This window comes from Egretta garzetta, unplaced genomic scaffold (genome assembly GCF_000687185.1).
Source record: "Egretta garzetta isolate BGI_Z169 unplaced genomic scaffold, ASM68718v1 scaffold386, whole genome shotgun sequence".
Lineage (NCBI taxonomy): Eukaryota > Metazoa > Chordata > Aves > Pelecaniformes > Ardeidae > Egretta > Egretta garzetta.
The window spans coordinates 1,083,944-1,098,746 of NW_009260063.1; the positions used below are offsets into that span (position 1 = coordinate 1,083,944).

General features: G+C 41.2%; 1 protein-coding gene across 1 annotated transcript in view; it reads left to right on the forward strand.

The window, feature by feature from the left end:
* CPXM2 (carboxypeptidase X, M14 family member 2) overlaps positions 1-14,803 on the forward strand; it is an 83,569-nt gene that overhangs the window by 40,380 nt on the left and 28,386 nt on the right. Inside the window, exons 5-6 of the mRNA XM_009641076.2 lie at positions 12,302-12,386; positions 12,940-13,090. Of these exons, the coding sequence (XP_009639371.2) occupies positions 12,302-12,386; positions 12,940-13,090 (236 nt within the window). The remainder of the gene's footprint in view (positions 1-12,301; positions 12,387-12,939; positions 13,091-14,803) is intronic.

Genomic DNA, 14,803 nt, shown 5'->3' on the forward strand with positions numbered 1-14,803 from the left:
ACACGAGGGACTGCCAAGGAGGTGGCTTTTCTTCTCAGTGTGATGGCTTCCATCTCACTCGGTGTCTCTTGATACAGCCTTGCTGTGGGACTGCCTTCCCTGGAGTCCGCTTCACTTTCTCCTCATCAGATTGAGATGAAATCATTGTAGCTGATGTTTGTGTGCCCTGCTTCTGCACGTGCAAGTCTTTAGACATTAAAAATAATTTGGTACGCCCTGAGGTACCAAAGTAGATGTTTATATTTTCAAAAGAGGCTGATGTATGCAGCCCTCATCTGAGCAAAGAGTGGTGTCCTGGGGCTTCCAGAGTCTCAGCACTTGGGAACATCGTACCCAGGAAGATGGCAGATGCTGCTTTCCAAATTAATCGTGTTGCATCTGAAAGGTGGTCTTCTTGGTGTGACTTTCTACCCCAGTTCCTCCAGCAGTCAAGAAAGTGAGAGGAAAGATAAAAATACTCTGGTATGGAGAAGAGCTACACCAAGGGAAATTGAATCCAGGCAACAGTAGAGAGACTGAGCTTGGAGCAGAAGTTGCCATAGGGTGGATTTTAGAGGCACTGATGGAAACTTTAGTACTTGTGGCAGACTTGGGAGACAATGACCTGACCATATTCATAGGGGTTGCATGCAGCGAATTGACTTTTGTAAGCCAGCCCAGGCTGGTAGGACTTTTAGCAGTGTGGGTAGGTTCTTTTGTGACTGTTGTGCTATAATGGGCACTGGAAGCAAAGGAGACTCATTAGCTTCCATCTCTTATACTTGGCTACTGACGGTGATGGTATCAAAAAGGACTATTTATGATATGAAAGTTTGTACAAAAAGACACTATTTGTTACCTGAGGCACCTTCCCAACTTCACGGAGTTATGTGACAAGAATATACTGCTTTCATAACTAATAGAAACATATGTTGGAGAATGAGTTATTTCAGGTAGGGGAGCCAAAAAAACAACCCTCTGATCTGTGTTGTATTAGAAGCAAAAGCCTGCCAAGCTTGAGAGCCAAGGTAAGATTTTTATTTAAGCCTTGGAGACTTTCCCAGCATTATATAAAAAAAAAAAAAAATCAAGACACTGGGATATATGCTAAATTCACCAATGCTATTATGTGAGAGTGATAAAGAATCAGAAAAGCAATCTTTTTTTCTCCTTTTTCTTCTTTATGTTGAACAAGAAACTTTAACAAAGTGGAAAAATTTACTTAACTGGAAGTCTTTTCTGAGTGTCTGCCTAGATCAGATTTGTACCTCTCCTGGTCCCTTTAGCTTCCTGCTGCTGACTCAGTGAAGACATGTAAAATTACAAGGGAGGGCAAGCAAGGACACCCCGCTGAATCCTGCAGCAAATAATTTTGCTGCTCATTGCAGGGCTGCAACATATGGGTTATTAGCAGTCTGGTTGTTGCTTCTGCTTGTATTTCTGATGCTGCAGCCAGAGCTGGTATACTGGTGGGAGAAGCAACCCTTTACTCCTCTATAGAATCGTTTAGATTGGAAAAGCCCTTTAAGATCATCAAGTCCAACCATTACCCTAACCCCGCCATCCCACCACTAAACCATGTCCCTAAGCACCTCGTCTGTCCGGCTTTTAAATAACCCCAGGGATGGGGACTCAAACCCTTCCCTGGGCAGCCCCTTCCAGTGCTCGACAGCCCTTTAATTGAAAAAATTTTTCCTAATGTCCAACCTATACCTGCCGTGGTGCAAGCAGCACTAGCAACTGCAGTCTGGTTTTGCTGATGGCCCACTCCACCCAGAGACAGTCTATTCACATCAAGCCTTGCTTATTGGTTTTTTGGAGCTTTATAGGCAGTGGATGAACTGAAGGTTACACTTGACACAGTGCAAGGAGCACAAAAACACATGGGGCCATCATTTTCTCTATGGTGGCAGGAATTGCTTCACCTCGGTTATTCCTCTCCCAGTCTCACTTGGAAAGTTACTATTTCTTGTCTGTCTTCCCCTATGGGCTGTGGCTCTGGTTGCCTGTCCAGGGCTCTATTGTGTTTGAGACATGACAGTCTTGAGGACAAAGAGGCCGAGGTGCAGAAACAGCTCTTGAAAGCACAGATGACCTGACTAGAGAAAGAAGGAAACCATGCTTGGTTAGTAATGAATACTTGGCTTTTTAAATAATTTCTTTTTAAGGAAAAACACTTCTGAGTCAAATTTCTGATCAAACTGCATGTGTGTGGATTCCATGATAATCTTGTGGAATCAAATCTTTCTGTTTTTCTTGTTTCCTCCTGTAACGAGAAAAAATAGGCTTTGAACAAAACCACCTTAGTTTGAGGAGTCCTTCCTTTCACCAGTCAAAGCAAGCATGTGGACTCAAAGGCTGTTGCTGTGCAGGTACCTCAGGATTTCTTGGGAAACCTGAAATTGTGGCAAAGTGCTCTTTTTACCATCACAAATGGCAAACTCTGCTTAGATTATCCGAAGGTCTGCAGGTGTTGAATTTCTCAGATAAAGTGGGGCCCAGCTGCAAGAACCAGGACTCCTTTGATTTTTACGCTGAGGATATCCAAACCACAGAGGTGCCACAAGCATGGGTTGAGATGAATAAAAGCTCACACCTTGAGAGTGGGCAGAATATCAGTTCCTTTGTGCGGACTGAGAACATTTGGAGATCGGTGTCTCTTGGCGGTTACCGCAGTGTTTCACTGTGAATTCAGTAGCCAATAGACAGACACTGGCGATGTCTCTTTGCAGAGCTGTTTTGTTTGCTGCCTTAGGCTGGAGAAAGTTGTGTGAGTGATGTGACCTTTTAGAAAGGCGTGTGACATCCTTCTCTGAGGGGTGGATGGTGCTACAGTTGGGCTATAAGAGGGTTTATGGCTGAATATTTGAGAAATATAATAAGTAATTCTTTATATTGCTGCCAATGCATCCTTCAGTTTTATGAACCAAGTATCTGCAAACAACTCTTCAAGGCTTTTGTGTGGGAAACTGGAAGCATCACTGTGGAATTGTGCCATATATTTAAAGCAATGACACGATAGCTTAAAATATGCACTCTCTTGACAGAGGGGAGAAAATATTAATCAGTCTTAGTTTAGCAAGAAACTAAAAAACATAGGAATACGTGTTTCCCACAACCCAAACAGTCTTTTGGTAATTCAGCACCAACTTTTGTATCAAGAGAAAACCCACATGTCTAAATAGACTCAGTGTGTACTGACTGTAGTATAAAGCCTCAGACTTTCAACACAGAGTATGTTTTGATTTTTAGAAGAGGATGCAATGTTTCAGTGAGTAAGATCTATTTGTGACTTGATGCACTTTATTAAAATTAATCTTTCAATTGTGTTAAATTATGCACTATCACTGCATGTCATGAAATACAAAAATGACAACAATAATAAAAAGCATGGATGAAATAATCTGCACAGAATGCTCAAATTCCAAAGCAAAATTCTGAAATTAAAAAAAAAAAGAAAAATAGACTTATTTCCAAGTATGTTTTCTTTAAGACCTTTCAGCCTTATGAAAATATTGAAGATTATTGAAGATTTTTTACTTTTATGCAAGATACTTGTCTTTAAGAAAAAAATGGGGGGGTGTGTGTGACAATTTTTCAAGTCTGATTTGGATAGAGGTTAAGCCTCACAGCTTGTAAACCTGCAACAGGGCTTAAAAAGCTAGTTGTATGGAGGGGACAACAAATCAGTGGCATTGCTGGCTGGAAGAAATAATTGCGATGACTTACAGGTTTTTCTTGCTTCTGAACTGTGACCCGCTTTTAAACTGGTCATTTTTTGCTCATCCCTATTGAAGCTATGCATTAACTAGAAGCTAGTGTAGACACCACTACAGGCTCCCTACTGTGTCACTTGTTTGACTTCCTTGAGCTACTCTAGGGATATCCAGCAGATTTGATCTTCTGTCTGATCATGCTTTTGCTAAAAACAAGAGATTTGTGATCGAATAGGGGAATAATGTTCCAATTTTCTATAGTACACCCTCATTTTCGGCCTGCTCTGTGTGCAGTGTAGCCCTTCATGATCCCCAAGCATCCCTTTTGACAAACTGTCCTTAGGGGACTGTAGGTCTGTAGCAAGCTGGGTACCTTCCAGAGATATAGCTGAGGATAAATTCAGGTCAGTGCAGTTTACTTCTAATTCTGGCAGTACAGCATTCTGCTCTTTCTTTAGTCACAAAATGAATGTGTTGCCCCAAATTTCAGTTTATTGTTGTACTCACTGGCAATTCCTCAGGAGCTGAGATTTGCTTTTAGTGTGAGGATTGCCAGGTGGTGAGCTCCCTTGCATGCAAGAGGGTAAAAATCTTTTCTTCATCCCCAGTTTATCAGCCATTCATGGTATTAAGACCATGGTCTTGGTAGTAAGATTGGCTTCATGAAGACATAATCCCATCAGCATCTTCAGTAGTCCAATAATCAGAGTATAAAGAGCAGTGGTAATCCTTTCAGCATAACTGCATTAGCCTTTGGGACCATATAGTGGTTGCTCACAGGTATTTGAGTTGTTTCTACAGTTACCTAAGAAAACAGAAATTTGCACTGGATGCAAGAAGAAGGGACTAAATACAACAGCAGCACAATGCTGCTTTTGAAAGCATAGTAGAATAAACTCTAAATCCTGTCCAGCTCACAAGGACAACAGGCGTATGTGGCGTTGCCTTTAAAAGCAGCACCTCCTATCCCCACGCAGAGGCTGTGAAAAACACACCCTGATCCATCTTCAGCAAATTCGGTGAAAATGTCTCGATGTTGTATCTGAATCGCGTAACAAAATAAGCAGCTGCTCCATACCGACTTGAATTGTTACAGTGCGTTAAATCAGTGCAAACCCTTATTTGCCCTGACTGGGTGAGATTATTACAGGTACCCCAAAGTCTGGCTCCCAGGGAGTTGTTCCAGATCCACTGAAATCATATCCAGTGTATTGATGGGAGTTACGAAACAACCCGAGTTCAATGTAGAGAAAGCTCCCTTGATATATTAATGTCACTAGTTACATATGACACTAGTGTTTATGATTGGTTTTCCTGGTAAGTTGTATTTTCCGTTAACTCTGGCTTGGTGGAGCTGTCTCATGGGCTTCCAGTTGTTGCAGCATCGAGAGTCAGCCTTTGGCAGCTTCAGCCTCAAGTGCTCTCCATCTTTTTACTTAACTTCAATTCACATGCCATGTATCTTCCACCTTAATTCTTGCACCCTACACAGGACTTTGGTACAGCATTCATCGCCATCCCTGCCTGGCACTGGGCAGCTGGGTTTGCGACCAGCTCAGGTGATCCTGTGTAGGTGGAGTTCTGACAGCATACCCAGAAATGTATTTATACTTTACGAGTTTGACAGAAATGTCAAAACTGATGATGTGCTGTTGCAGGTGTGATTTGTCTCTGTGCCCTTGTTCCAGTTAGGAGACTCTTGCCAAAGACTGGTCTGACTGTGCAGAGCTGGGAGGGAGCAGGTCACTGCCATCCCCACCAGGAGGGCTCCTGCCTGGTTAACCCCACCGCTCTGTTCTGGGAAAGCATGGTGGTGTGTGGAGAGAACCTGCTTTGCACAGCGAGGCTCACTGGGGATGTTCTGAAGAGGAAGGAAAGCTTTTTAACCTCTGTGGAAGGGACTACGATGGGCAGTTGAAATCAAATGAGCTGAAGCCTTTCGGAAAAGGATACATCAAATGAATAAAGGCATCTGTTGCAACAGATTACTTACACTTATTAACCACAGCCTTGATTTGTATATTTTGCATGTGCGCTATGACTCATTGCAATGCGAATGACTGTGTGGGGTTACCGGGGGGGCATCAGGCAGCTGCTCCTTTCCCCTCACCCCTGCCCTCGCAGCCTTCCCAAGTGGGCATCCCCCTGCATGCACCGAGGGGCGCTTGGCCGCATCTCTGCGTGCACTTGGTAGATGTGAGCCCCTTCAGCAATACTTTAACTGTGCTCACAGCTGTGCACACAAATGGCGTTATTTGCTGGTTACCGTCAGAGCTTTGCATTTTCCATTACTTTAATATTCACAGGCAGGAGACAAAAAGGCATGGTGAGGCAGCACCTATATATTTCAGATTTTTCACCTCAAATACATGACTGATTTACAAAGGTATGATAGGCACAAACAAGAATGGAAAATTAAAAATGTCACAAAAGGAGGCTTAGAAGAAAACGAATCACAGCTTGGCTGTGTTTAGCAGATATAGAAGATATGAAAGGGGAAAGCCAGGTGTAGGAAGAATTTCAAACACGTGCACATCTCTTTGCAAAGGGTGGCCCAGAATGACAAGTGTTAAGGCTGTAAAAATCTTTGGGGCAGAAGATGTCTCTGACCCCACGCAGGAGGCCTGGCACCTTCACGTGTTACTGTCTGAATGCCCAACAGCAAAATAAAACACCCACACCTAGCACCAGATTATCTAGAAAGGTTATAAAGTCAGAAACTAAAATCTTGTAAAAAAGAAAAACCAAAAAAACCCAAAGTGGCTGTAAGTGGCAGCCGTTAGGTGGGAAATGCATTTGCAGCCCCAACTCCTCCTCACTGAGAAGAGAGCTTTGAAAAATTTGTGCTTAATTCATTCTGAGCAAGTGAAATTCTGGCCCTGAGCTTTTCTTCGTAGGGCCTCCGAAGAGCTGGATTTCACAGCAGTATATTCATTTAAGTCAGCTAGAAGCAATTTTAAAAATTAAACGTTCAAAGATTTCAATTATTAAAAAAAATACCCTTGCTTGCTAGTCAAGCTCCATCTCTTAAATCACATTTATTTTAATTAGGCTGCAACACTGGCTGGCCTACCTGTTGTTAGCCTAAGCATTTTTTGACTTGGCTTGTTTTTGAAACTGTTGAGCAGTGGGTGATTTAAAAATTTATCAGCATAAATATTATTATAGAATATTAATATTAATGGTTTTACATTTAATTGCATGAGACTACAAATTACTTTTTCCAGCAGAAAGCCATTTAATTGCCAGCCTGCTGATTCTGTTGCATGAGTACAGTTTAATCTAAGGCTTGCTTAGCGTTTTTTTGGTATAGAGATTCTGCTATTTGAAGTATTTTGGCTTGTCAATTTATATATTATTGGAGGATACACATCTGTGTGCCTGTCTGGTTCTATTTTCTATTAATTTTAGGATTTTGTAATGCAGATAAATCAGATTATCATGACAGCAGAAGAATAATATGGTCAGCTGGAGCCAGGTCCATTGTAGATGATGCTAATGTGAGCTCTGCCAATGTTTGCTAGTCTCATCCCCAGCGTTTCTGCCACTGTGGGCTTGAGCTTCTGCTGACCAGCACCTGCCAACCTTCCTCGTTCATCTCAAATCATGTGGGGTTTCAGTGATGTGGAAAAGCATCCTTAGAGACTAGGATAAGAGTATCGGACTTATTTCACTTGTTTATTCAGCTTTCCATAATTAAGAATCTTGGCCTTAAAATATTACATGCAGCAGATGCTGTTCAAACAAAATAAAACCATATCCAAATAGTCAGAAGTCTCAGCTGATGTACTCGCCTGCTGAAGGCCGGGCAGCCAAACGCCTGGTACCTCTCTGCTGCTTCTCTTCAGCACTCGCTGCACGTTGTGCTGAATTGGGATTCATCTGTGTGTCCAATAAACATAAAGAAAAGTAAGGAAATTATATAGGGGAAGGCAAGGTAGAAAGGCATTTTGTTGTTCTGGCACTGTCATGGTGTCTTTCCCTCTGCTCAGTAACCTGATGATGTGGTTAGATAAGGAAAAGCTGATTCTCTGCACAGGAACTTGCCAGGGCTGTAGGAGATCTGCTTCGATTCAGGTTTCCTCTCTGTCCCTGGGCGAGTCACTTAATCCCTCAGCTTGACTATTTTTTTTTGGATGGAAATAGACAAGCTAGATGTTTCCATGCATCACAAGAAACTGAATTTAAAATTGAAGATGTTCAAATAAGCCTTGTCTAAAGCTAATGCATTACAGATAAAAACCAACTAATAAATAATAATTTAAAAAAATCCATCACATTAAGTGAATTTGAATCATATTTTGATTTTTGCATTTACTTTCTGTGAAATGAACCGATTAGTGTTGGCGATTTTTCAGATAAGTTTCTCCTGAAGAGGTAAGGCTGGCATAAATTTTAAAAAAGATTATTAATGGGAAGCACCTGAATCAAAATGATTCCTGTCAAATCTGTATCTCACGATCCTTTCCTAGCATTGATGAAATTTGTGCTGCGGTCGTGTAAGTAGCACTTTGTGCTAGAGCATGATGAACCAGAGGTAACCTCAAATACTGTTGAAGATGCTGTCACGCAATAACTTCTGTATTGCCTAGCCTCCTGCCAAGAGACAGCTCGATAATTAACACGCTCTTTTCTGAATGCTGGCATAGGACTTTCCCCAAATTATGTCTCCTTGACTCTATAAAATCAACAAATATCTGAGGAATATAATAGTATGTCCAGGGAGATTTTATAGCATGAATTCTGAAGAGCTTCTCTAAAACAACAGTAGGGACATCTGTAAAGCTTTATAGCTTTCTTTCAGCTTTCCTTAGATAGCTTTATTGTTTGATGCTGATGGGCCCCGAAAAGATTCAATGTGAGGTGTTGCAGAGATTAATGCCTGCAAATCCCAAACCCAATGAGATGGATCTTCCTGTCATCAGGTAACAACACAGCAGATGATACTTCTCCCCAGTACTTCGCACAGGACTTTGCTTTGGCTGTTGTGTTTCTGTGATGGATTTCCCTGAAAGCTTTAGGTTTCTATATCTACATGAATAAACTGAGCACCATGTACACATTAAACTCTTCCATTCTGGGAAGCACTGTGAGTACTGTAAACAGACTGGCTGCTGATTCGAGCACGTGCAACGCACCCATCTGCCTCCTGGAAGCATCAGACCTCCTGTGCCACACATGTGTAGAAAATCTGCAGCTTTCGAGACAATTTAGTATGTGAATGTTCTTCTGCTGGTCTGTATCTGTAGAAATATTTGGGATTTAAAGACACTCAGCTGCCTGGTCAGAAGTCCTGTGCATTAGCTTCTGCTAGCTTTCCAGATACCCTGAACACATGAATGCATGGGGGTCTTCCCCTTCCCCACCAAGGGGAATGTGATTTCAAGGCAGAAGATGCCATTCCTGAGGGGAATATGAATTTACAGCAGCATTCTTAATATTGGCAGAAGCTGTTTTTCTTATGATGTTGGAAAAAAGGGGAAAGAATGTAAGCCCCTAAAGGTGGTTTTGCATTTAGTATCAGTGGGAGAAGGATGTGGTCACCTGTGATGTTTTTGTTCTGCATCTCAGCAAATGCAATGCTTATTCCTTACAGGCAAGCACAGTTAATAGGATATGGTGTGGGACCTAATACATCACGCTGATTTATCTCCTCCCATGACCCTCTGTAGTCTTCTATACTACGAATGTACAAGACTGGATGTAGTCCCATTTGTATTTTAATTGGCAGACTGCCTCTGAAAAGCATGACACTTGTTGTCACTCAAGATGGAATATGTGTACGACTGATTAATACACGTTTTCTTTTGGGAGAAGTTTGAACCTTTGTAACTGTAGGGAGTGAGAAAATTAAAATATGGTAAATAAGTCCTAGCTGGGAAATATTAGCATAACAGCAACATTTTCTCATGCCAGTAAAATGAGCTGGTTCTTTTAAAAACTGCCTATATATGCCATGATTTTCTTACAAAATTCTCAATTATACAGAATGTCCACTGTTACTCTGTTCTCATGTGCTCATGATACTCTGTTTGAAATTTTTTTCAGGTGTAGAGTAATGAGTATGGATGCATTGTGTTTGTCTCCCTAATCGTATTTGTGCAGTTCAAGTAAAAAAAGTTCTGCAGTCCTTCAGAAGCAATGGTGTCTCTTGGTTTATAACATTGCCTCTTTTGGTCATTTACCCTGATTTTGTAAAATGGCCAAGAACATTAGGAAAAAAAAACACCCCACCATCCAACAAAAAATCCAACAACATTTTGTGTACTGAATATGTACGCTACCACCCCCCATTTAAACCCAAGAATTTTTTTCACAGACTTGGTTTCTTTTTAAATCAGAAGTTACTTTTTCTCTTCCTGGAGTTTTGATGTTGGCCATTTGCAAAATTCCTAATTTCAGTCTTTGCTAGATGTAAATCTCCCTTCCCTCAACTTACGACTGCAGTGCAATGTTCTGGTGCAACTGCCAGGTTATTGCAGAAGTTGAGGGAAGAAAGTAAAGTTCTTTGCAAGACTTAGTAGAAACTTTTATAATGCACTGTAGTCATTGTCTACTTTGTTGTGTAACGTTTTACAGCCACAAAGACCTGAGATGCCAACATGGCACTTCACCAATCTCTGGAAAATCCCCTACCCTGGGAGATCTTCCACTGACCGGCAGACAATTAGTATTTTCAGAAGGCTGCTGATTTGTTAAAGCTGTTTAACAAACGTTGAAGTGTGTGCTTTGCAATAATAAAAAGTTCAGTCTGCTTGGCAATATTCAAGATTTTTCCATTTAAAATAACATGAATGGCAATTTCTAGTTATTGAAGAAGAGTGGTGAAAGATTTGTAAAGGACTGGTTTAGTGTGGAAAACGGAGCTGGGTTTTTTCGGTCTTTTTTTCAAAAGCGCAGATTATCTCACCTTTGGCTTTTGGGGGTATTGGTATACCAGATACAAAAGTGCTTTTCGAAATCCTGCTAAACGCTTACCTAATCTTTGGGTTTAGGCATCATTGTAAGTCTGGACATCGGTTTGAATCTTTTGTGTAAGTGGAACCACTGTTACTCAGCAAATGGAACAGCAGATGGAAATCTAAAGTTATACATTTCTGCTGCCAAGCATTGACTTAGGCATTGTTTGAAGGTCACTGTTTTGTACGGGATGAAGCTGGGTGAACTTCTGCTGGTCTTGTGGCTGATGAATTTGCTCTTGTTCCACCCCTGCCCCTTTTTTGATCTTCACTAGAAGCCTGACTCTCTTTTAGCGAACACAAAGGCTAGTTTTGACCCTTTAAACATAAGTGTAGTTAGTGTGTGTGTTCATAGGTAGTTTGCTAATATTATTTGTTGATTTTAAAAATAAGAAAAGCAAACAAAGTTGTATTTGTAAGGGTGCAGTATAAAGGGAAGCTTTTCTTAGGCGTTTCTGTCCTTGCAGGTACTCCCTTATTTCCAGTCCATATACTCTGATGCTTCTCCCATAACTGTCCCTGTTCTTTCAAGTCCCAAGAACTTTCCTTCTGCTGGCTTTGCTGCCATCAGTCTGACTCTGTAGCTTAGCTGTGTTCAAGAATGACTGCTCTAGAGGACTGCTGGTTATGCACAACCAGTTTATATAGATGAAAATATAATTTAATCATCCTGAACTCACTTTATGGTACAAAGACACCTCTAAGCCGCAACTCTCCTCCAAGTTGCTGCCTGTTGAAACCAGGAAGGTGTTAGGGGAAAAAAAAAAAAAATACTGCTGCCCTTTCAGACTCACAAATACAACAGAAGAGTCAGGGCATTTACCTTCTCTACAGCTGTATACACATTACTGTAGGGATTGCCCAGACAGTGTAGAGCTACATAGCTGTAACTCCACTCATAATATAGGAAGCACCATTTTATTTCTCCTCGTACTCTTCTTTAGCTGAATACAGACAAGGCATAATTTAAGTACAAATTAAGATCTTGCTTTTTTTAGATTAAAGGGGATTTTGCTGTAAATCAGATCACAGGTCCCTAGAAAGATCAGCCTGCTGAAGATTAATCTAGGCACTGTGGTGGTGCACTAGTACTGTGTGATCAATTGGACTCCGCTGTACAGAGGCAGAATTGTCTCTCTGTTCCTATCTATTGCTAATAAATACAAGAATGACTGCAGGCTCCAGTCATTCTTGTGTCGGAAGAAATGGAAATTTTGCCGGTTGAAATTCACAGACTTTTCATCCTAGAGGATTTATTACCTTTTTCCATTCTCTCTGGTAATAACAGGAGAAATAATAAATGTTCTGTAGCTGAAAAGGTAAGATTTTTGAACACTGGATGCATCTGTTCTAGATAAGCCATTTATCCCAAACTCTGCATATAAAAGCAAAGGAGAGCAAGTAATCCCTCACCTCCTGGAATCCCAGGATATTATCTTGTTGGGGTTTTGCTTCTATGTGCTAGGCTTTTTAAATTATCTGTCAAATCTAGATTTGCATGTCACTTTTTCCAGCCAAGTGTTAACATGACTTTGCCAAGTGGGATTTCCGTTGCTAGCAGTCTTACGAGCTTTATTACATTAAACACAAATTGCAGTCCTTCTAAGTTATGAAAAAATAACATGGGTACTCTTTGTCTTTTTAAAGGAGTAACTGGGTGACCTCTTACAGAGTATTGGTGAGCAATGACAGTCATGCATGGACTGCTGTCAGGAATGAATCTGGAGATGTGGTGAGTATCATGAAACAGCTGTTTTATGAAGAAGAGCAGAGGTGGGAAAGTGGGGGCTGTCCACATGGAGTCTTGATTTGCCAGACTAGTCAGCGTAAGACTGCAAGGCAATATCTCTCAGTGACCCCACCAATTTTAAGAGCTAATCACATAATACAGGGAGGGACACAGAATATCCTATATGGGAAGTCTGCATGTGTTTACCTATGGATGTGAATGCCACCCTGGTGGTGTTCTTGCCTATGATGAGATATGTTTCTTGTTGCATGGTCTGTGCAATGGTTAGCATCAGTCTGTTGATCGCTGAGAACATCTCATGCCCATGAGGTGCCTATAGCCAGGGAGAGGGTGTGGAGCTCTGGCTCCATTGGCCCTCTGAGGGGCGCAGGGGGATTGTGCTCTTTGAAGAACAGTTCTGGCATCAGCCACCATCAGCCTGGGGCTGTACCGTGTGACTTTGTACCACATGACTTTATTTGCTTCTATTACCAAAAGTGCTAAAAGACTTTTTGAAGAAATGATCTTGCCATTTTCCTATGTTTGACCTACGTAGATTTTTGAAGGAAACAGTGAGAAAGAGATCCCAGTTCTCAGTATGTTGCCGGTGCCTCTGGTTGCACGTTATATCCGTATAAACCCTCGGTCCTGGTTTGAAGAAGGTAGCATCTGTATGAGACTGGAAATCTTAGGGTGTCCTTTGCCAGGTAAGTGTTTTTATCAACTGACGTTGACATGGTTGCCTGTTGCAAGACTCAGAAATTTTATTTCCTTTGGATATCTTTGCTTTTGATATAATACCTGTCTTTAGTGAGTAGAGTTATGCAAAAAGAAAGAAGAGAATCTGTCCGGGTACACAGAGAGTATCAGGGTAACTCTTCAAATGCAACTGCATAGTATCTATAAGTGGCTTTATTAATAAAACAAGATTGCATGGATGATCTAACAAGATTTTCTCTGTTGTTTGTGCTGAAGTGCAGTGCAATTAATCTTACTGAGTGCACACATACTAGGGAGGTAATAAGATTATATATCAGGACAGTCACTTGCAGAAGTCTTAAGCTTCTAAGGCAAGAAAGAACCATTATAATTATGTAGTTTGATTTTTTTTTTTTTTTTATTATTTCATTGTACAGGCCATAGGACTTCCCTGAATTAATTTGAAGGCAAATACTGTGACTGAACTAATGCTTATCTTGCAAGGGGGAGGGAGGAGAGCTGGGGGTGTAAAGAATTTCTAGCAAATGTCAAGTGTTATCAAATCCTATCTTGGTAAAGACTGTGGAAAAGACACAACCTGATGTTTAGCACAAGTTTCAGGTGTCAGCTGTTTCTCTGATCATATGAGTGCAAAATACAATTAGGGTTTTGCTAAACAGTGTATACAAAGTGAAACCTTATACAAGGTCACTTAAAAAAAAAAAGCATTCAATACTGCAAGCTACAGCAAAGCCATGTTTCTTTTAACCACATTGCAAATAGTCGCATGGTGAATTTGTGTCTTTGTCTGTGTGTATCTAAATATTTGAACTGTTCAAACCTTTTCTAAGCTGCCCACTAATCATTCCATGTCTCTCATCTGCTTTTTTTTTTTCCTCTTTGATCTTAAATTCTGGCACCATGGGGATAGTGTGCTCTTTTTTTTTTTTTTTTTTTTTTCAGGGGGCTATGAATAGTGTTTTCAGAAATACTAGAGCCAGAAAGAGAACTGCCTTTCCAGAGCCTATCATTACTGCTTTAACTGTGCCCGCTGCTGTTCAGAGACTTGCTGCCTCCAATCCCACTGTTGATGTAGGGTCTTCACATTGCAAGCAGAGGTAGCCTGATTTTTGTCCTTTAGGTGTTTAAATATTCATGGGGAAAAAAAAAAGAACAACAAAAAACCAAAAATAAACAATCTGGGGCACGGAAGGGATAATTCTCTGACAAGGAGAAGTATGAGGCAAATATTGTCATAAGCCTTCGTCTGTAGGTGTATTGCCATGAAGCAGTGAAAGTTAGCAGCACTCAGACAACTGCTTTTCTGGGGGTAACAAACACATCCTGGACTGGAATGGCAGTGACTAAGGGTGTCCCGTGTATGTGAATATTCATGTTTTCAATAGGATTCTGGTTTATTTCAACCGTGGGTTTAGAAAACTCCAGCTCTCTGGGTTTCTTGTTTCCCACTGTACCTTTTACCCTGGAGGGGCAATTCCAGAGCCAGAATTTCCCCTCAGCTCCTGAAAGGGCTATCGAAGAGCAGTGATCCATCCCAAATTCCTATGCAGGTTTGCAGAGGATCCACTTTCTATGACACAGGGTGTGAGGCTGAAGGAAAAGCATACCTTTCATCAGCACCATGACTTTACTGGCATGCAGGACACGCGTGGAGGTCCCCAGGGACTGGCAGAGATGATACCCAAACCATTTTGGAGACC